The sequence below is a fragment of the Pseudophryne corroboree genome, chromosome 1 (genome assembly GCF_028390025.1).
Source record: "Pseudophryne corroboree isolate aPseCor3 chromosome 1, aPseCor3.hap2, whole genome shotgun sequence".
In the NCBI taxonomy this organism is placed as follows: domain Eukaryota; kingdom Metazoa; phylum Chordata; class Amphibia; order Anura; family Myobatrachidae; genus Pseudophryne; species Pseudophryne corroboree.
In genome coordinates, this window is record NC_086444.1 from 50,743,561 (window position 1) to 50,767,333 (window position 23,773).

Below are 23,773 nucleotides of genomic sequence, written 5' to 3' on the forward strand. Positions count from 1 at the left end.
AAGTCCCCCTCTTCCAGGTTCGCTATCACTGCTCTGAGTGACTCCATCTTGAACTTGAACTTCTTTATGTACAGGTTCAAGGACTTCAGATTTAGAATAGGCCTTACCGAGCCATCCGGCTTCGGTACCACAAAAAGAGTGGAATAATACCCCTTCCCTTGTTGTAGAAGAGGTACCTTGACTATCACCTGCTGAGAGTACAGCTTGTGAATGGCTTCCAAAACCGTCTCCCTTTCGGAGGGGGACGTTGGTAAAGCAGACTTCAGGAAACGGCGAGGTGGATCTGTCTCTAATTCCAACCTGTACCCCTGAGATATTATCTGCAGGATCCAGGGATCTACCTGCGAGTGAGCCCACTGCGCGCTGTAATTTTTTAGACGACCACCCACCGTCCCCGAGTCCGCTTGAGAAGCCCCAGCGTCATGCTGAGGCTTTTGTAGAAGCCGGGGAAGGCTTCTGTTCCTGGGAAGGAGCTGCCTGTTGCTGTCTCTTCCCTCGACCTCTGCCTCGTGGCAGATATGAATAGCCCTTTGCTCTCTTAATTTTAAAGGAACGAAAGGGCTGCGGTTGAAAAGTCGGTGCCTTTTTCTGTTGGGGAGTGACTTGAGGTAGAAAGGTGGATTTCCCGGCTGTAGCCGTGGCCACCAAATCTGATAGACCGACTCCAAATAACTCCTCCCCTTTATACGGCAAAACTTCCATATGTCGTTTTGAATCCGCATCGCCTGTCCACTGTCGCGTCCATAAAGCTCTTCTGGCCGAAATGGACATAGCACTTACCCGTGATGCCAGTGTGCAGATATGTTGACACTATCCCGTAGTTCCATAAATAAAGGCATCCATTCTGGTGTCGACTCCCTAGGGGGTGACATCCTCATATTTGGCAATTGCTCCGCCTCCACACCAATATCGTCCTCATACATGTCGACAAACACGTACCGACACACAGCAGACACACAGGGAATGCTCCTAACGAAGACAGGACCCACTAGCCCTTTGGGGAGACAGAGGGAGAGTTTGCCAGCACACACCAAAAGCGCTATATATAACAGGGATAGCCTTATAATAAGTGCTCCCTTATAGCTGCTTTATATATATCAAAATATCGCCATAAATTTGCCCCCCCTCTCTGTTTTACCCTGTTTCTGTAGTGCAGTGCAGGGGAGAGACCTGGGAGCCGTCCTGACCAGCGGAGCTGTGAGAGGAAATGGCGCCGTGTGCTGAGGAGATAGGCCCCGCCCCTTTTCCGGCGGCTCGTCTCCCGCTATTTAGTGAATCCAGGCAGGGGTTAAATATCTCCATATAGCCTCTGGGGGCTATATGTGAGGTATTTTTAGCCTTTATATAGGTTACATTTGCCTCCCAGGGCGCCCCCCCCCCAGCGCCCTGCACCCTCAGTGACTGCGTGTGAAGTGTGCTGAGAGGAAAATGGCGCACAGCTGCAGTGCTGTGCGCTACCTTTAGAAGACTGCAGGAGTCTTCAGCCGCCGATTCTGGACCTCTTCTGACTTCAGCATCTGCAAGGGGGCCGGCGGCGCGGCTCCGGTGACCATCCAGGCTGTACCTGTGATCGTCCCTCTGGAGCTGATGTCCAGTAGCCAAGAAGCCAATCCATCCTGCACGCAGGTGAGTTCACTTCTTCTCCCCTCAGTCCCTCGTTGCAGTGATCCTGTTGCCAGCAGGACTCACTGTAAAATAAAAAACCTAAGCTAAACTTTTTCTAAGCAGCTCTTTAGGAGAGCCACCTAGATTGCACCCTTCTCGGCCGGGCACAAAAATCTAACTGGAGTCTGGAGGAGGGTCATAGGGGGAGGAGCCAGTGCACACCACCTGATCTGGAAAAGCTTTACTTTTTGTGCCCTGTCTCCTGCGGAGCCGCTATTCCCCATGGTCCTTTCAGGAACCCCAGCATCCACTAGGACGATAGAGAAATATATGTTTCCAGAACGGCTGGAGTCAGGAAGACTGACTCGCTGTTTATCCTGCATGCACCCAACAAGCTGGGTGCTCCTGCTTCAAAGCAAACTATTGCTCGCTGGATCTGTAGCACGATTCAGCTGGCTCATTCCGCGGCTGGATTGCCGCATCCAAAATCAGTAAAAGCCCATTCCACAAGGAAGGTGGGCTCTTCTTGGGCGGCTGCCGGAGGGGTCTCGGCTTTACAGCTTTGCCGAGCGGCTACTTGGTCGGGTTCAAACACCTTTGCAAAGTTCTACAAGTTTGATACCCTGGCTGAGGAGGACCTTGTGTTTGCTCATTTGGTGCTGCAGAGTCATCCGCACTCTCCCGCCCGTTTGGGAGCTTTGGTATAATCCCCATGGTCCTTACGGAGTTCCCAGCATACACTAGGACGTCAGAGAAAATAAGAATTTACTCACCGGTAATTCTATTTCTCGTAGTCCGTAGTGGATGCTGGGCGCCCGTCCCAAGTGCGGACTTTCTGCAATACGTGTTATTGCAGAAATAGTTATTGCTTAAATAAGGGTTATTGTTATGAGCCATCCGTTGAGTGAGGCTCAGTTGTTGTTCATACTGTTAACTGGGTAAGGTTATCACAAGTTGTACGGTGTGATTGGTGTGGCTGGTATGAGTCTTACCCTGGATTCCAAAAATCCTTTCCTTGTAATGTCAGCTCTTCCGGGCACAGTTTCCCTAACTGAGGTCTGGAGGAGGGGCATAGAGGGAGGAGCCAGTGCACACCAGATAGTACCTAATCTTTTCTTTAGAGTGCCCAGTCTCCTGTGGAGCCCGTCTATTCCCCATGGTCCTTACGGAGTTCCCAGCATCCACTACGGACTACGAGAAATAGAATTACCGGTGAGTAAATTCTTATTTTAGTTCAGTTTGAGAATGAGCCTATATGCGTAATATAAGAAGAAGCAAATCGGCTTTATTAATAGAATAATTATCCTATCCATGACTCAGACTGTAGCAGACTGGCATAGGAGATCTATGGGGCAGTCACTGTGCAGGTGATACAGTATATAACACTGCACTGAGATCTCCCATCCTCTGACTGCCGGGAGTGACTCACTGCATCTGCGTCACACACAATAGGGACCGCTATTATTGCTGAACGATGGCGTCAATTTCATTTATAGGAGATCCCTGTTCCGGTTATACTGCTATAATACAAAAGAATAATTTGGTACAAACATCTGCTTTTCCAACAAACGTATGCGGTGATTACAAGTGTAATTAACTTTGCGTTTTATAATACTGAGTAGTTTGCATTTCTGATTTATTTATTCGTTTACGGCCAACTGTATATAGGCCCTCATTCCGAGTTGTTCGCTCGGTATTTTTCATCGCATCGCAGTGAAAATCCGCTTAGTACGCATGCGCAATGTTCGCACTGCGACTGCGCCAAGTAACTTTACTATGAAGAAAGTATTTTTACTCACGGCTTTTTCTTCGCTCCGGCGATCGTAATGTGATTGACAGGAAATGGGTGTTACTGGGCGGAAACACGGCGTTTCAGGGGCGTGTGGCTGAAAACGCTACCGTTTCCGGAAAAAACGCAGGAGTGGCCGGAGAAACGGTGGGAGTGCCTGGGCGAACGCTGGGTGTGTTTGTGACGTCAACCAGGAACGACAAGCACTGAACTGATCGCACAGGCAGAGTAAGTCTGGAGCTACTCTGAAACTGCTAAGTAGTTAGTAATCGCAATATTGCGAATACATCGGTCGCAATTTTAAGAAGCTAAGATTCACTCCCAGTAGGCGGCGGCTTAGCGTGTGTAACTCTGCTAAATTCGCCTTGCGACCGATCAACTCGGAATGAGGGCCTTAGTACTTTGAATAAAATAGAGAAAGGATTGCAATGGCTGGATACAGCTGTAAAGTGTGAAGTAAGGCAGGGCAGACTGTACCAGGTATCACACAAGTGCAGGCAGGAATTATTCATCATTAAATATATTAATGTCTCCTTAAAATGCCGTGAAATATTTTCTATAAGGGCTTACTGTTGCGTGTATTAGTGTGACTACAGTGACTGGAATGCAGAAAGTATGAGACAGCTCCTGATATATTTACATGGGCAAAATCAGGTAAAAACATGCCCCTCCCCAAAACTCGCCCACATTACACGCAGGCCACACCCACATTTACTTGATGATGTCCTTACCATCTGAAAAGCACAGCTCCTTTTTATTTTATAAATCAGGGGGTGTTGAGAGGTATTGAGTGTCACCGCCCCCTCCCCCAATACCCCATTCACACACCTTTCACACAGGTCATTTCAAATACATGGTTTTCCCCTCCAACCATTTCCCCTCTCGGGGAATGTCCGAGACGCCTGAATTTCGGGGTGTTTTCCAGGAGAGCAGGCAACCCTCCCAGATCCTACTCCCTTCCCTAGTGAGGGGGCGGAGCTCTGATAACATAAGCCTCCTCACCACACCCACTGTTCTTGTCATTTGGACCAAACGATTATAAGTATGATTTGCATATTCAATGCTACCACTTTGTAAAAATTCAGATATAAAATCCTGCATGTTAAAAATCCCAGACTCGCCGAAACCCAATCAATTTTTGATCGAAAATGGCGGATCAAGGATTTCCAACATGTTGGATTCACTGATCCCTCGACACGAGTATCGGCAGAACGGAGAATTGCCTTGTTCTAAGCTGATGTATGGGCCCCGTAAACTATTGCTCAGGAATTGTAAAACACTGATGCATTAGGAAACCCAAGAGCACAGTATAAGTGCTGTATAAGCGTGTCCAAAGGGAGAGACACCCAAGAAAGATGGTGATTAGTTATAATTAACAAAAAGAAAGGTGCAATTAGACTTTAAACCAGGATAAACTGGTCATGCTTACCAAACAGTGGCTCATTTGTGGGTACTGCAAAACAACAGTAAGGGAAAAGAATTATTAAGAAAGCACAAACATTTGCACGTATCAGCAAAAAACGGCAAAAAAACTATACACATTTGAAAAATCCACATTTGTACTGAAACTGATTTAATCAAATATAAAGTTTGACAAAAAAGTGAATTGTCATTAGTATTTATAGATATTTACAATTCAGAGATTACAGAATTGATGAGCAACTGTAACCCTGCCCCCTCCCGTATATCAGATTCACAGGGACTGATGCCTGATAATCCCTGCCATTCAGGAGACAGGCGTACCCTACAGGCAGCTGGCTGATTATGCTACCACCATTTTAGGATGCTGGTCTTCTGACACACGGCACACATCATGTGTTGAGAGCACTGATATGTTAGTATTGCTAACGCATTTTACACTGCAGTGTATTAAATCAATATTATGTCACATGTCAGCAGCAGGATAATCATCCATTAGATGGCTACCAGGACGGCGAGTGTCTCTGGCAGAGCCGGCCCTAGGCATAGGCAAACTAGGTAAATGTCTAGGGCATTTGTCATGCCTAAGGGCACAAGTAGATTATGCTGATTAAAATGATATGCGGCATGCCTATATTCTGTGTGTGATTGTGGCTATATCTGCATATGAAATGCTACATTACAGTGCATTCCTGGAAATCACTGTAACGTAGCATTACGTATGCAGATACAGCCACATTCGCACACAGAATATAGGCATGCCACATATCATTTTAATCAGCAGAAGCTGCTTGTGTGTGTTATTCACATAGTAATGCAAATAAGATGCATTATTGGCAGACAAAGGCACCTGACATTAGCAGAGCTGCCAGCTGACTCACGCCAGGCATCTCCTGCTGCATGGCGTATTGAGGCAAGATGTAGCAGGACACATCTGTATCCAAGCGGAGCAGAGGTCACAGTGTTAGCGGCCGTGTGAGTGCTGTGTACCGGTTGGTTGGTTGGTTGGTTGGTTGGTTGGTTGGTTGTGCAATAGTGTTCGGTATATGTGTAAGGGGCATTATGTGTGTCATGTGTATAAATGCATTAATAATGTGCGGCATATGTGTAAGAGATATTATGTGTGTCATTATGTATATAAGGGTATTAGTAATGTGCGGCATATGTGTAAGGGACATTATGTGTATCATGTGTAGAAGGGCATTAATAATGTGCAGCATATGTGTAAGGGACATTATGTGTATAAGGGCATTAATAAAGGTTGGCATGATGTGTAAGGTGCATTATGTTTATGAGGACATTAATAATGTGTGTCATATGTGTAAGGGGCATTACTGTGTGGTATTATGTAAATAAAGGCGTTACTAATGTGTGGCATTATGTGTATAAGGTGCTCTACTGTGTGGCGTAACGTATAGAAAGGGCACTACTGTGTGGTCTAATGTGGATAAAGAGCAATATGGTGTGGTGTAATGTGAATAAGGAGCAATTCAGTGTGATGTAATGTGAATAAGGGGCACTACTGTGAGGAGTAAGGTATATAAGGTAAAGTGGTACTACTGTGTGATGTAACGTGAATAAGGGACACTATCACATGATAAAATGTGAATAACGTTGCAATACTGTGTTGTGTAATTTGAATTCAGGGTACTATTGTGTGACCATGCCCCTTCCCAGCAAGAACACGCCCCTTTTTTGGATGTGCGCTGAATATGCGCACTGTTCCTATTTAAAAAATAGGGGGTAAGAACCAAAATGAGGACTGTGTAAGGGGTAATGGTGCTGGGAAAGGGGTGCATGATCGGAGGCGGAACTAGCGGCGGTGTTAGGGGGCATCAGCCAAAATCTTGCCTAGGGCATCATATTGGTTAGGGCCGGATCTGGTCTCTGGAACCTGACTGAACCTTGTGGCTAACTGAGTCGCCTGCTTGGTCTAAATGTATATTTCTATAACATATCTGTCACTGTCTCTCTCTCGGATAATGAAACGCGTGGACGTTGTTGTATCCTGAACAAATGCTACAAAACTGTGCAAGAAGATTCCCAGCTTTCTGCCCTTGGTGATGTTTTCCATAATTACTTTCATTATTTATTTAAATTTCAATTAGGTATAATCTCACAACGAAACAGTATATTCAACTGATTTATAAATGTAAAAGAAATGAAGGTACAGATGTGTCCACACACATCTTTGCTATATCCCGCCATGTATGGCACAGTTGTGCATGCCACAGACTCAGAGATTAAGCCATGCCTTGCGATTTTTCTTAATTTGCTTCTTTAATATAAATTTTTTTTCAGATATTACTACGTAAATGTCAATATAGACAATATTAACACTTTAATAGTCAGCAGTACTTCATACCTTAGTAACCACATTACACTTCCCACTTAGGAGATGTACCTATTTCACAAAGGCCTATGGGTGTGGCAGGCTGGCATTCCCCCCATACTGAAGTCTACTTGTCAGTGACAGTGAGCTGCTCAACTAAAGTGTGTCGGTCGGCCCTCACGCACTCGTAGCTGACTTTCACATCTCACATCAATGGCACGCGGTGCTCCGCAGTTTCCACATTGGTTATTAGCAATGGTGCCATTTGTCCAGTCACGATACGCCTTCACCGCAGAAGCACACGGGCAGTTCACACACTGCGCTGTGTCAGAAATCGATAATCATCCCTTTTTGCAACTCGGATAAATCACCCCTATTATCCATGACAGCAACGAGTGATATGTGTGCAGACGGCCTATCACACACCTTATATACCCACCAAGCCAGCGCACATCATGTGACGTACTTCATGGGCTACGCAATGCCGACGTCAAATATAGGAGGTGGTCATTATAATGTGACTTTATCGCGTGTATCAGTCACTAGAATAACCTTTGTATTGTTTATCAGTCACTGGGATGCTCTCTGGATTGTATATCGGCCACCAGAATGATCAATGCGCTACGTATCAACCACCTGAAAACTCTCTATGGGGTGTATTCAATAACTGTCGGAAGCTGCCGTCTTGTCGGAAAGACGGCAGCTTCCGAAAGAAATAGGTCGGAAGGGGTTCCGACCTATTCAATAGGGGCTGATTTTTTCGACAAGTCGGGAATTCCCGACTTATCGGAAAACACATGGATCGGCGGAATAGCCGCCGATCCACGTGCTTCTGTCGGAAATGGCGCCAAATCCGACAGGTTTTGGCCCCCTTTCCGACACAAACTCAATCCGACTTGAAAACAAGTCGGATTGAGGTAAGGAGTCAAGCGGTGCTGTGTGCGGCTGGGGGAGCAAAGATCGGCGGCCCGCTGGAGGAGCACCTCTCGGCCAGGCACCTCTCTCCATGCAGCGCCTCCCCCTGCAGCCGCAGACATGTCCCCCGCAGCCAGCTCCTCCCACCGGCTGCCGATCTCTGCTCCCCCCGCTGCCGTCCCGCTCACGCCCGCCGCTGTTAACCTGCCGGCCGCCGCCCTCGGCACCCCTGGCCGCTGCTGTCAGCGCATCCGCAGCCGCTGACAACAGCGTCAGGACAGGACCCTGTGTAAGGCCAAATCTGACAGTCGGATTTGGCCGTCCATTGAATAGGGGTTGTCGGATCCATTCCGACAACTGGATGTCGGAATGGATCCGACTCTTACTAAATATACCCCTATATCGTATTTATGTCACTGGACTGCTGCCTGTATTTTAAATGTGTCACTAGAAAACTGTCACAGCCTACAGACAGACCAGTCTACACAAGCAAAATAAAAGATTGTATTTATTATATACCTAAAATATTCTTATGTCACAAGATAAATGTCAGACTTAAGGCCATCAGAAATAAATGGGTTCAATATTTAGAACTTACCATTAATGATTAAATCACTCAATTCATCTAAAACAAAAGAAAACAAAAAGTATAATTGTAATCAAGTGGCTTGTGTTTAGCATGAAAATAATCCATTGCGTTGATTGTGTTAGAACCGGGATCGGTATGAAATACCTCCAATCAAAATCTCGACGGTCGAAATCCCGACATGGACAAAATATTGACATTTAAAATACCGACAAGGTCAAAATACCAACATGTAAAATGCCGACAGGCAAAATACCGACATGCAGGTTTTCATTGCTTTTTGTGTATGTCGACATAGGTCGACATGGACACCATATAAGTGTACCGCGTCCCCTCGCATGGCTTGCTGCGCTCGGCACACTATTATATTCCCCCTCCACGTCCACTGGGATGGTAAAGTATGAACAAGTCGGTTTCAATGAAAAAATCATGAAAACCTCACGTCGCCATTTTGACCTGTCGGCATTTTACATGTCGGTATTTTGAACTTGTCAGTATTTTAAATGTCGGTATTTTGTCCATGTCAGGATTTTGACCTTGTCGGTCAATTGCTGTCGGGATTTTGATTGGAGGTAAATTGACTGCATCCCTTAGAACCTTGATCTTAACTGAACACTTCAATATACGGGATGAGGTTATGCGGTCTCCCAACCGCCGGTCACCTGAACCCAACCCCAATATACTGTACCTGTCAACAGTCCCGAATTCAGGGATGGGTGGAATTATGTGTTACACCCGGATGTGAGTGTTATGTCGTACAGAATTCACAGATGGTAAAAAATAATATATGTGGTGGTAATATGGAAAGTACTCAGTGAACGTCTATTGGGGTATTAGACATACCCCTATTATTTAGGCTGCTCCCCCTTCCCACTATAACAAAGGGCTAATATGTTGATGCACATATCATACCACGTTGTCTAAAATGGACATAGCCTATTGTAATCGGAGCTTAGTCTCATCTGAAACAAGCTTTCGGAAGGACGGTGCAGTGGTCACATCGCTGCCTTATAGCACCGAGGTCCTGAATTTGATTCTAACCTATAGGTGTGGCGTTTGTATGTGCTCTCCATGTTTGAGTGGGGTTTTCTCCTGTCACTCCAGTTTCCTCCCACACGCCAAAAACTTTCAGGTAAGACAACTGGCTTTTGGCATGTGTATAGCGTGGAATATAGGGCCTTATTCAATTTTGTTAGAAAACCAAAAAAGTTAGCAATTGGGCAAAACCATGCTGCACTGCAGGTGGGGCAGATGTAACATGTGCAGAGAGAGTTAGATTTGGGTATGGTGTGTTCAAACTGATATCTAAATTGCAGTCTAAAAATAAAGCAGACAGTCTTTACCCTGCACAGAAAAAATATAACCCCCCCGAATCTAACTCTCTCTGCACGTTACATCTGCCTCCCCTGCAGTGCAACATGGTTTGCTAACAAACCTGAATAACCCGCATAGACTGTTATATCTAGCACGACTATATGTTCTCTCTACAGCCCTGCATAATATGATTTCCACTATAGAAGTAAGAATAATACAGTCACACATCAGGGTGTGGCAGGATGAATCGGGGCACGTTCTGAAATGTACATATTCTGCCACAGGGAATGTTGCATGTTTACACCCTGTCACCGATGTTATACAAGTAGGTCTGTGCTGTTTAGATTCACTGATCTGCATGTATGATGCCGGGAAATACATAATAACAGTGTGTGGGGGGGGGGGCTGCTCAAAATGTAAACTTTGCACTAAAACCCAGGTAACCAATCATCTGCTTCCATTATTTGATATGCTCAAGACAGTTTAATGTTAGCTCCTGATTGGTTGCTGCAAATTCATGCAGATTTGTTCCTTTTTGCAATGGTAGTAAGTACAGTAGCCTTCACAGTTTATTATTTCCTTTCTTATGTCTGGTGTTCACCTTTGTACAAATAGAGATAGACAAGAGGGCTATTTACATAGATAGCACACAGTATGCAAATACAGGAGATGTACTATTCTAGCCTTCATAAAATGTGTCCGGAGCACTGTAATTTTACCATCCTTTTCCTGAACCAAACCTGCTTTACATATGTAATGTCATTCTCTGCTTATCTATCATCTAGTTTGATTTTGCTAAAGAACCTGCTATTGGGAAGGATGGGGGGGTCTATCAAACCTTGGAGAGAGATAAAGTACCAACGAGCTTCTGTCACTTTACAGGCTGTTTGAAAAATGACAGAAGCTTTATCTCTCTCCAAGGTTTGATACATCTCCCCCACTGTACTGTGACAGTCATATATACTAGGATAGATGACACAGGAAAATTATACTGTAGGTGGAACATATTCAAGACGGTGCAGAGGGGGGAGCAATGAGGGGACGAGGATGGTGAGTATACACCAGCGGCTCACTACCACTCAGGCTCTGTTGTGTTGTGGTGTTAACCAGGCCCTATATCTCATGGAAGGTGAATAGCTTCCGGGTCCAGCACTGTTGGGGGTTACGGGGTCAGATGTGTCCTGATACATCATTGCTGCAGTCATGCCAAAAGGCCCCTCTCCGCGTGCCAAGTCCTGTGAGATGCTGCAAGGGCCGGGTGTCTTTTTGCCGAAACTGCGTCTTAGACGCAACAAGATGCGGCTAGGACGCACCAGGAGACTGTGCTGATTAATGTGAAATGTGACACTTGTTTATCTGTGTGCAACTGAGTCTCTGAGTCTGCATACAAAGTGCTATGATGCGTCAGTCGTGGCTTTTTTTCCACTACAAGTTCTGCATTGCGACTAAGATGCATTTTTAGCAAAAAAGACGCCCAACGCTAGCAGAGTTGCGCGGGACCTGGAGGCTCACTCACGCCAGGTATCTCCTGCTGCGCGGCTTATTGAGGGTAGACGCGTGAGGACACATCTGTACATACAACACATCACTCCTGAATACATATGTAAAGATGTGCCCTGTGGGCACATCCATGTTGCTGTCCCTAGCTGGGGACAGCGCTGGGGCAGCTTGTCTGTCCCCAGCGCTGGGTGCGTGGCGGCGGGTGTCCGGTGCAGGGATTACCTTTTTCCCTGCACCGGACCAGAGACTGCAGGGGCGTTTGAATCTTGGCGCCCTCCGGGAGCCAAACGCGGCTCCCGGAGCGGCAGCCAATCGGAGAGGGACGCGGCGAGCCAATCGGCGCTCGCCGCGTCATAGGCCCCGCCCCCGGCGTCTGACGTCAGACGCCGGGCGGGAGCCTGAAGAAAAGGCCGCGCCGAAGAGCGGCGAAGAAGACAGGCGGGAGCGGAGGTCAGCGCGCGCGCGGAAGAGCGAGAGGAGAAGGCCAGCGGTCGGGCTCCGGGAAGAAGATGTCCAGCGGCGGCTGGACGCGGAGCAACGGAGGCGACGCCGCTGGCCAGGACGGGTCAGCGGCAGAAGACGGTGCCGGAGGCCCCCGGATTAGGTGAGGCCTCAGTGAGGCTATCCTTCCCCCTCCCCTTTTCCTCCCTCGACCACCAGGGACGGGCATTAGGCCCGAGGGCACAATTCAGGCACTAGGCCTGGGGCGCAGATAGGAGTTTGGGGTCACTATTTTATTAGGTGGTTTGGGCATTAGGCCCAAGCCACCCTCCCTGTGGCACAGTTACGCGGGCATTAGGCCCGGGGGTGTATTTTGGCCGATTAGGGATACGATAAGGTGACCTTGGGCACAAGGCCCAGGTCACCCAACGGGCAGCAAGTTAGGCGGGCGCTAGGCCCGTGGGCGAAGTCAGGCCTCCGGCCTGTGTGCAGTTAGGGGGCGCTAGGCCCAGTGAATCAGTGTTTCCCCGAGGTGAGTACAGGTGGCCCTGGGCGCTAGGCCCAGGCCACCCGGAGGTGTTAAGTAGGCAGGCCCGCTCGGCCTGAGCCCCTAAGGAGAGAGTACGGTAGGTGGGTGAGCTGTGCGGCCCCCACTACTGGGTGTTCTGAGTCGGGTAGATAAAGGGACCGTACCGTCGCTTGCATTGTGTATCGTGATGTATGTTACCGTGCGGGGCGATGTGTGAGCTCGTTAAGTGTGTTAGTTTTGTTGCACCACACCCACAGAGCTAGTTTGAGGGCTCTTCCGTTGTAGTTAGTATAGGGTGTGACACTAGGTTAGAGTTAGGCCCTGCACGGCTGTTTGCTTGTTTGTTTATCTCCTTACAGGGACCTGTAAGAGAAGAAGACGTTCGCAGTGCGAAACTGACGGTGAGTAACATCTGTGTGCGTTTGTCCCTTGTCTGTTCCCGAGCGCCGGAATCGGGATTGCTCACGGACGTGAGAATCCTTTTCATCACACTACGTGCGAGAGCGCGAGTGTGTGAAATCTGGGTGGCTGAGGCTTTGTGCCGGTGATGACCATTCACCCAACCGGTGAAGGTCGCGGTCACCCCTGGGGTATCCCCTGTTCCAGAGGAAGAAGGGTCGATACCCCCGTTAAGGTATATTATTCTCTCCTCAGCTCGGTCGTCGGTCAGCTCCGAGAGGGAATCGCCGTGTCCGGATCCGACTGAAGATTTCCAGGTCCGTTGGAGGTTCCGGTACCTGAAGGTGAGAGAGAGCGGCGCCTGGTGAGTACAGAGTCTACACCTGCACAGCAGCAGGCACCACCACACAGCAGCCGCACCTCTCACACTTGGCGTAGTCGGCAGGATCAAAGAGACCGGATCACGGACACGATGTGGAACGCCACCAAGAAGACCTCCCTGCGGACGGCTCCGGAGAAGACTCACCCCTAAATGTGTGCGGACCAGAGCGACTGGGTGACGGTGTCTGGGGCAGACATACTGAAGATGGTGCAGCGGTCGATCCAGCGTGGAAAAGAAGAGCGCCGGGAGAAGGGGCGCAAGAAGGCCGCTGTGACGCCCTGCAAGAAATGTCGGCAAACAGGGCACTTTGCCAGCGAGTGTACTTGGCGAGAGACGTCCCCAAAGAAGGTGGTCCAGGAAGCGGACCGAAGACGTCAGAAGGGCCAAGCGAAGAAGGAGTCCTGGTGTTTGCTCTGCGGAAACTACGGGCATGAGCACAACAGTTGTCCCTGGGACGAAGAGTTGAGCCAAGACGAGGTTGATTCCTGGTGTGAAAACTGTGGAGATCCCCGACATCGGTTCCTGGAATGTCCATGGACAGAAGACAGGACGGACTACGAGGCCACGGTGAAGCAGATGACGGAGTCTCGTCAGCAGCTTTGGGACCGGGTGGCTGCAGAGCCTGTGTGTGCGCTCTGCGAGGCGAGAGGACATGCGCTTCCCGACTGTTCGTGGAATGAAGACCGGATGATTGCGGATGGTCGCGCCCAGAGATGGGAGGAGGAAACCAGGGAAATGGAGCGGAAGACCCTGCTGGAAGTTAGTTCGCAGGTGCCCATTTCCTCTGAGCCGGAACCAACGGGTGAAGATTCCCCAGTGAAGGAGGTGGACCAGGAACCCGTCTTGGAGAAGGTGGCAGTGGCCCTCCCTTGTTGGAAGTGTCGGCGACCAGGACATGCGGCCAGTGAGTGCCCCTGGGAAGATGCTGCGGACCTACTCTGTCCCAAGAAAGTGACCCCAGTAAGGCAGAATCCTTTCCCGCATGAGGCGGAGGTGGACGACTGGGAGGTGAAGAGACCAAGCTGCGAAGAAAAGCGTGAAGACCCAGTGACTGAGACGTCCGGAATCTCCCCGCGATGGAACCGTCCACGACCAGGACGTGCGGAACAGGAGTGTCCTGGGTACCAAGAGATGCCAGCGGAAGCGAAGGAGTACGCTGAGGAAACAGAGGTGCCAGCGGAAAGGACTAAGTACGCTGAGGAGGAAAATAATACCCCAGTCCAGATATCGGAGGAAGACTCGGACTACGGTGAGCTGTCCGCCGACGAATCCCTCCCAGAACAGATGGAGGACGACTCTGGCATCGGAAGCGCCGACGAGAGTGACTGGCAGGATCGGGTGGAGTCATGCTCCCAGTTGAATGCCCTCCGTGAAGAGGAGGAGATAGTCCTGGAGCAAGAGTACCTGCCGGGAGTGCCGAAATGGACGGACGTACGGGGACAGGATCGTGATGCCGTGGGAGGACCCGTTCCACAGGAAGACACAGGACCTTTGGAGATGCCCCACGAGGAAATGCAACATATGGTGGCTGTTGCCCGGGAGGAAACGGATGCCCCGGAGGATTCCGCTGTTGGGTGGTGGTCGATACCACACCCGGAAGACAGGGACAAAGCCACAGACGATATCGGAGGTCAAGAGTGGGTGACTGTTGTCCCCGTGGAGGAAGATTCCCCTTGGTGGCCAACGTCGAGCGACCGTGAGGAGGTGCCACTCCCCCAGAGGATCCGCCGATGGAGGTCAGGACGTAAGAGGAACCCGGAGCTGGAGGAGGAAGGGTGTGGGGTCACGGCCGGTCCAGGCTGGGCCCTCGAACACAACCTCGCCGGAGGGACCTCGGAATTCCCTGACCCGCGGACAATGGAAGTCGTGAAGAACTTTGTAGGGACTACAAAGGAAAAAGGGGGGGGGGGGAATGTAAAGATGTGCCCTGTGGGCACATCCATGTTGCTGTCCCTAGCTGGGGACAGCGCTGGGGCAGCTTGTCTGTCCCCAGCGCTGGGTGCGTGGCGGCGGGTGTCCGGTGCAGGGATTACCTTTTTCCCTGCACCGGACCAGAGACTGCAGGGGCGTTTGAATCTTGGCGCCCTCCGGGAGCCAATCGCGGCTCCCGGAGCGGCAGCCAATCGGAGAGGGACGCGGCGAGCCAATCGGCGCTCGCCGCGTCATAGGCCCCGCCCCCGGCGTCTGACGTCAGACGCCGGGCGGGAGCCTGAAGAAAAGGCCGCGCCGAAGAGCGGCGAAGAAGACAGGCGGGAGCGGAAGAGCGCGAGGAGAAGGCCAGCGGTCGGGCTCCGGGAAGAAGATGTCCAGCGGCGGCTGGACGCGGAGCAACGGAGGCGACGCCGCTGGCCAGGACGGGTCAGCGGCAGAAGACGGTGCCGGAGGCCCCCGGATTAGGTGAGGCCTCAGTGAGGCTATCCTTCCCCCTCCCCTTTTCCTCCCTCGACCACCAGGGACGGGCATTAGGCCCGAGGGCACAATTCAGGCACTAGGCCTGGGGCGCAGATAGGAGTTTGGGGTCACTATTTTATTAGGTGGTTTGGGCATTAGGCCCAAGCCACCCTCCCTGTGGCACAGTTACGCGGGCATTAGGCCCGGGGGTGTATTTTGGCCGATTAGGGATACGATAAGGTGACCTTGGGCACAAGGCCCAGGTCACCCAACGGGCAGCAAGTTAGGCGGGCGCTAGGCCCGTGGGCGAAGTCAGGCCTCCGGCCTGTGTGCAGTTAGGGGGCGCTAGGCCCAGTGAATCAGTGTTTCCCCGAGGTGAGTACAGGTGGCCCTGGGCGCTAGGCCCAGGCCACCCGGAGGTGTTAAGTAGGCAGGCCCGCTCGGCCTGAGCCCCTAAGGAGAGAGTACGGTAGGTGGGTGAGCTATGCGGCCCCCACTACTGGGTGTTCTGAGTCTGGTAGATAAAGGGACCGTACCGTCGCTTGCATTGTGTATCGTGATGTATGTTACCGTGCGGGGCGATGTGTGAGCTCGTTAAGTGTGTTAGTTTTGTTGCACCACACCCACAGAGCTAGTTTGAGGGCTCTGCCGTTGTAGTTAGTATAGGGTGTGACACTAGGTTAGAGTTAGGCCCTGCACGGCTGTTTGCTTGTTTGTTTATCTCCTTACAGGGACCTGTAAGAGAAGAAGACGTTCGCAGTGCGAAACGGACGGTGAGTAACATCTGTGTGCGTTTGTCCCTTGTCTGTCCCCGAGCGCCGGAATCGGGATTGCTCACGGACGTGAGAATCCTTTTCATCACACTACGTGCGAGAGCGCGAGTGTGTGAAATCTGGGTGGCTGAGGCTTTGTGCCGGTGATGACCATTCACCCAACCGGTGAAGGTCGCGGTCACCCCTGGGGTATCCCCTGTTCCAGAGGAAGAAGGGTCGATACCCCCGTTAAGGTATATTATTCTCTCCTCAGCTCGGTCGTCGGTCAGCTCCGAGAGGGAATCGCCGTGTCCGGATCCGACTGAAGATTTCCAGGTCCGTTGGAGGTTCCGGTACCTGAAGGTGAGAGAGAGCGGCGCCTGGTGAGTACAGAGTCTACACCTGCACGGCAGCAGGCACCACCACACAGCAGCCGCACCTCTCACACTTATGTAAACTTTCGTCCGAAAATGCGAACATTTGTGTCCTAACAGCTTCCAACTATTACAGAATTGGTTTCCCTTATTAATAATATTATTAGGGGCGTCGGAATGGGGGGGGGCAAGGGGGCAGCTCGCCCCCCGCAAAGATGAGACAGGCGCCGATCTACCAATCAGAGGAGCGCCAGACGGTCAGGTGAATACCCGCTGCTGGCTGCTCCTCCTGCTTACTCGGGTGTCACTCTCAGGTGGTCCCGAACGCCTCCTCCCCCGCAGTGGCTCCACCCCCAACTACAGTGGCCACACGCGCACGCAAGGAAGGGGGGGGGTCTGAGTACCTACAGACCCCCGGCGCCGATTCATCGGAGCTGCTGGCACAGGCATGAGGCAGCGGCTGACACTGAGAGGCTGGGCTCAGCACTGGCTGCATGTAGGGGGAGCTGCAGTGGCCGCGCGCAGCGCCTCCCACCCCAAGCAGTTCTTGAACACAGATCCTCAATTGAGGCGCAGCCTCTGAACAGGCGAGGCAGTGACTGTGCGGAAGCCAGGTTTGTGTCACATACAGGGAGTGGGGATGACATATGACAGGGTTGGCAGTCTATTATAAAAAAAGTTTTGCTTTCTGTTATTGGGGGGGTGGGGGAGGGGGTGGGGGGTTGTGGGCCTGTATGTATGTATGTACTCAGTGTGTATGTATGTTTTGTGTATGTATGCTGTGCGTGTGCTTGTAAGTAAGATGTGTGTGTGTGTGTGTGTGTGTATATGTATGTCTATGCATATGTACAGATGTGCTGTATGTATGTGTATATATATATATATGTATACAGTGGTTGAAGTGGGGCGGTATACCGCCATTTCTTCCACTGACCCAAAAATGAGCAAATTAAAGTGCAGCAGGAGGCGAGGGAAGTGGCCATCCTGCTGCACATGTTGCTCCCCATCCCTGCGCGGCGGCCAGCAGCTGTGTAGAGCGCTGTACAAGCTCACAGCTGCTCACCGCCGCCAGCCGCTCACCGCCGTCAGCCACCAGCCTCCCGCCGCTCACCCGCAACAAATGAGGTAATGCTCCCTCTCTCCCTGTCGTTACCGTCCCTGTCCGAACCCGTCACTCTCTCTCCCTGTCGTCACTCTCTCCCTGTCGTCAGTGTCGTCACGCTCTCTCCCTGTCGTCACTCTCTCTCCCTGTCGTTACTGTTGTCACTTTCTCCCCCTGTCGTCACTCTCTCCCCCTGTTGTCACTCTCTCCCTGTCGTCAGTGTCGTCACGCTCTCTCCCTGTCGTCACTCTCTCTCCGTCGTCACTCTCTCTCCCTGTCGTCACTGTCTTCACTCTCTCTCCCTGTCGTCACTCTCTCCCTGTCCTCCCTGTCGTCACTCTCTCTCCCTGTCGTCACTCTCTCTCCGTCGTCACTGTCTCCCCCTGTCGTCACTTTCTCCCCCCTGTTGTCACTCTCTCCCTGTCGTCAGTGTCGTCACTCTCTCTCCCCCTGTCGTCACTCTCTCCCCCTGTTGTCACTCTCTCCGTCGTCAGTGTCGTCACGCTCTCTCCCTGTCGTCACTCTCTCTCCCTGTCGTCACTGTCTTCGCTCTCTCTCCCTGTCGTCACTCTCTCCCTGTCCTTCCTGTCGTCACTCTCTGTCCCTGTCGTCACTCTCTCCCTGTCGTCACTCTCTCTCCCTGTCGTCACTCTTCCTCCCTGTCGTCACTCTCTCCTCCTGTCGTCACTTTCTCCCCCTGTTGTCACTCTCTCCCTGTCGTCAGTGTCGTCACGCTCTCTCCCTGTCGTCACTCTCTCTCCCTGTCGTCACTCTCTCCCCCTGTTGTCACTCTCTCCCTGTCGTCAGTGTCGTCACGCTCTCTCCCTGTCGTCACTCTCTCTCCGTCGTCACTCTCTCTCCCTGTCATCACTGTCTTCACTCTCTCTCCCTGTCGTCATTCTCTCCCTGTCCTCCCTGTCGTCACTCTCTCTCCCTGTCGTCACTCTCTCCCTGTCCTCCCTGTCGTCACTCTCTCTCCCTGTCGTCACTCTCTCCCTGTCCTCCCTGTCGTCACTCTCTCTCCCTGTCGTCACTCTCTCCCCCTGTCGTCACTTTCTCCCCCTGTTGTCACTCTCTCCCTGTCGTCAGTGTCGTCACGCTCTCTCCCTGTCGTCACTCTCTCTCCCTGTCGTCACTGTTGTCACTCTCTCCCTGTCGTCACTCTCTCTCTCCCTGTCATCACTCTCTCTCCCTGTCGTCACTCTCTCTCCCTGTCGTCACTGTCGTCACTCTCTCTCCCTGTCGTCACTCTCTCTCCCTGTAGTCACACTCTCTTTCCCTGTAGTCACACTCTCTCTCCCTGTAGTCACACTCTCTCTCCCTGACATCACTCTCTCTCTCCCTGTCGTCACTCTCTCTCTCCCTGTCGTCACTCTCTCTCTCCCTGTCGTCACTCCCTCTCTCCCTGTCGTCACTCTGGCTGTCCCTGCTGTCACAATTTCAGCTCATTCAGTGTGCTATAATGTGAATTTCGTCTCAGTCAATGTGCTACAAGGTGAATTTCGGCTCATTCAGTGTGCTACAATGTGAGTTTCGGCTCATTCAGTGTGCTACTATGTGAGTTTCGGCTCATTAAGTGTGCTATAATGTGAATTTAGGCTCATTCATTGTGCTACAATGTGAGTTTCGGCTCATTCAGTGTGCTACTATGTGAGTTTCGGCTCATTCAGTGTGCTATAATGTGAATTTTGGCTCATTAAGTGCTATAATGTGAATTTCGGCTCATTCATTGTGCTACAATGTGAGTTTCGGCTCATTCATTGTGCTACAATGTGAATTTCGTCTCATTCAGTGTGCTACAATGTGAATTTCGTCTCATTCAGTGTGCTACAATGTGAATTTCGGCTCATTCAGTGTGCTACAATGTGAATTTCGGCTCATTCAGTGTGCTACAATGTGAGTTTCGGCTCATTCAGTGTGCTACAATGTGAATTTCAGCTCTTTCAGTGTGCTACAGTGTGAATTTCGGCTCATTCAGTGTGCTACAATGTGAGTTGCGGCTCATTCAGTGTGCTACAATGTGAGTTTCGGCTCATTCAGTGTGCTACAATGTGAGTTTCGGCTCATTCAGTGTGCTACTATGTGAGTTTCGGCTCATTCAGAGAGCTACAATGTGAATTTCGGCTCATTCAGTGTGCTATAATTTGAATTTCGGCTCATTCAGTGTGCTATAATTTGAATTTCGGCTCATTCAGTGTGCTACAATGTGAATTTCGGCTCATTCAGTGTGCTACAATGTGAATGTCGGCTCATTCAGTGTGCTACAAGGTGAATGTCGGCTCATTCAGCATGCTACAAGGTGAATTTTGGATCATTCAGTGTGCTACAATGTGAATTTCGGCTCATTCAGTGTGCTACAATGTGAATGTCGGCTAATTCAGTGTGCTACAATGTGAATTTCGGCTCATTCAGTGTGCTACAATGTGAATTTCGGCTCAGTCAGTGTGCTACAATGTGAATTTCGGCTCATTCAGTGTGCTACAATGTGAATTTCGGCTCATTCAGTGTGCTACAATGTGAATTTCGGCTCATTCAGTGTGCTACAATGTGAATTTCGGCTCAGTCAGTGTGCTACAATGTGAGTTTCGGCTCATTCAGTGTGCTACAATGTGAATTTCGGCTCATTCAGTGTGCTACAATGTGAATTTCGGCTCATTCTGTGTGCTTTAATGTGAATTTCGGCTCGTACCGTGTGCTATAATGTGAATTTCGGCTCGTACCGTGTGCTATAATGTGAATTTCGGCTCGTACCGTGTGCTATAATGTGAATTTCAGCTCGTACTATGTGCTATAAGGTGAAAGGGGCACCAGTACTAGATAGTTTAAGGGGTTCTACTACACTGGACACGCCCCCTTTTCGGTGACCACGCCCCTTTTGGGTGACTGCGCACCGCATAATTGCGTCCTTCACACACACATATATACATATATATATATACATACATACATACACACACACACACACACACACACACACACACATGGCCGGCAACAGAAACCTTGCACCCCCCCCCAGCCCAACTCTGTGTGGACCAAACCCTCCTTGACCTCAGACCCACACATCCCTCCTAGAGAGCTGATATATCACCATAGCTCAGTCACTGATTATGTTTGTGGTCCAGGGTCCAGAGAATAAAAATGAGTGACAGCCTGCCTGAGTGTCTGCGCGCCGGGCTGGCACTCTTTCTAGCCACAGTCCCACTCGGCCGCTCCTCACAAAGCAGAGACAGGGCGGGCGGAGAGGAGAGGAGGGAAGGACGAGGGTCTTACGTATAGCCATGCAACGTCATTGCACACGGGGACTGGCTGCTGGAGCCCCAGATAGCTGAGCTGGGTCTGGTCTGGGTGGTGACCACGGGGGTGCTGCTGCAGCTGAACCACCAAAATGCCCTTTACTACATAGCGGGCGGGCCGCAACTGGCACGATGCAGCAAAGCCGCAGTCTGTATAATCATTTAAATCTGGATCCATGCCATGCTGCTGCTGCCGCTGGACCTTTGGGCTGCTCACAGTGGTGAGGCCTGGGACGCGTGTCCCCTTTGACCCCCCCTTGTCACCGGGCCTGTAAACACACACCATACAAAGGATCCCACACTCTAGCAGTCCCCAAGGAGACAAATCCTGGATCGGTGCCATTCCTAGGTCGACGGCACTCGCAATAGACCGCAAAGATGGAGGGAATCATTTAGTGACTTTTTGATGGTGAAAAATCTGTTCTTTAATACATCAATGATTTGGGGATGTGCTTCCCTTCTTCAGGATACAGCAAAGTATACCGTGCAAAAAACAAACCTTAAACGTCTTACCTTCTAGACCCCCTGCAGCTGTCTCCATGTGTTTGCTGTCAAACCATTTCTGATTGTCCAGACCAGCGCTGCAACCGGAAGAGGTCAGACGGCGTACATGTGAAGACAGCTGCGGAGGGTCTAGTAGGTAAAATATTTAAGGTTTTCTGCAGTGTACACTTTGCTGTATCCTAAGGAAATGGTGGACATCCCCAAATCATACAAACAGGTGTGTCCTGATGATAGAGTTACGTACCCCGCTATGTGCGTTAAAGCATCTTTGTGCTTTGTAGTGCAGTATATATATATATATATATATATATATATATATATATATAGACACTGTGGTTCCTAGGGAGGATATAGCACACTCCCAAATGCTGAAAGATCTTGTTCTTTCCACAGCATACAGCCTTGAAAAAAGCGCCCTGCGCGGCGCTGAAACGTCGGCAACGCTATGCCATTCACTTATGTGATTTTTCACTAAAATTTAATTATTTGTTGCACCAGTCCCCAGAGTGCCGCCTGGTTCTTTCAACATTTGGGAGTGTGCTATATCCTCCCTAGGAACCACAGTGTCTATACTAAATCCTTTGGAGGGCACCGGGGCAGTTGACATTTGTTTGTCGGAGTGCCGACCATCGTTGGTCTTTTTATATATATATATATATATATATATATAAAATAAGAATTTACTCACCGGTAATTCTATTTCTCGTAGTCCGTAGTGGATGCTGGGGACTCCGTAAGGACCATGGGGAATAGACGGCTCCGCAGGAGACTGGGCACATCTAAAGAAAGATTTAGGACTATCTGGTGTGCACTGGCTCCTCCCCCTATGACCCTCCTCCAAGCCTCAGTTAGGACACTGTGCCCGGAAGAGCTGACACAATAAGGAAGGATTTTGAATCCCGGGTAAGACTCATACCAATAACACCGTGTAACTCGTGATAGGAACCCCGGTTAACAGTATGATAACAACGGAGCCTCTGAACAGATGGCTCGCAATAACAACCCGATTTGTGTAACAATAACTATTTACAAGTATTGAAGACAATCCGCACTTGGGATGGGCACCCAGCATCCACTACGGACTACGAGAAATAGAATTACCGGTGAGTAAATTCTTATTTTCTCTGACGTCCTAGTGGATGCTGGGTACTCTGTAAGGACCATGGGGATTATACCAAAGCTCCCAAACGGGCGGGAGAGTGCGGATGACTCTGCAACACCGAATGAGAGAACTCCAGGTCCTCCTCAGCCAGGGTATCAAATTTGTAGAATTTTGCAAACGTGTTTGCCCCTGACCAAGTAGCAGCTCTGCAAAGTTGTAAAGCCGAGACCCCTCGGGCAGCCGCCCAAGATGAGCCCACCTTCCTTGTGGAATGGGCTTTTACAGATTTAGGCTGCGGTAGTCCCACCGCAGAATGCGCCAGCTGAATAGTGCTACAAATCCAGCGCGTGATAGTCTGCTTAGAAGCAGGAGCACCCAGTTAGTTGGGTGCATACAGGATAAACAGCAAGTCAGTTTTCCTGACTCCAGCCGTCCTGGAAACATAAATTTTCAGGGCCCTGACTACGTCCAGTAACTTGGAATCCTCTAAGTTCCTAGTAGCCGCAGGCACCACACTAGGCTGGTTCAAGTGAAACGCTGATACCACTTTCGGGAGAAACTGAGGACGAGTCCTCAACTCTGCCCTATCCATATGGAAAATCAGATAAGGGCTTTTATATGACAAAGCCGCCAATTCTGACACACGCCTGGCCGAAGCCAGGGCCAACAGCATGACCACTTTCCACGTGAGATATTTCAAATCCACAGTCTTAAGTGGTTCAAACCAATGTGATTTTAGGAACTCCAAAACCACATTGAGATCCCAAGGTGCCACTGGGGGCACAAAAGGAGGCTGAATATGCAGAACTCCTTTGACAAAAGTCTGAACTTCAGGCAGTGAAGCCAGTTCTTTCTGGAAGAAAATCGACAGGGCCGAAACCTGGACCTTAATGGACCCCAATTTGAGGCCCAACGTCACCCCTGCTTGCAGGAAATGCAGGAATCGACCCAGTTGAAATTCCTCCGTTGGGGCCTTCCTGGCCTCACACCAAGCAACATATTTCCGCCAAATGCGGTGATAATGTTTTGCGGTGACATCCTTCC

General features: G+C 50.3%; 1 protein-coding gene across 4 annotated transcripts in view; it reads right to left on the reverse strand.

The window, feature by feature from the left end:
• The window catches only part of MALT1 (MALT1 paracaspase), a 183,583-nt gene that overhangs the window by 85,404 nt on the left and 74,406 nt on the right, over positions 1 to 23,773 (reverse strand). For 3 of the 4 annotated variants that reach the window (XM_063959446.1, XM_063959428.1, XM_063959455.1), the window contains 2 exons: positions 8,659 to 8,685; positions 4,824 to 4,847 (listed from right to left, as the gene is read on the reverse strand). In XM_063959446.1, coding sequence (XP_063815516.1) covers positions 4,824 to 4,847; positions 8,659 to 8,685 — 51 coding nt within the window. The remainder of the gene's footprint in view (positions 1 to 4,823; positions 4,848 to 8,658; positions 8,686 to 23,773) is intronic. The other variant, XM_063959435.1, reaches the window with a different exon arrangement.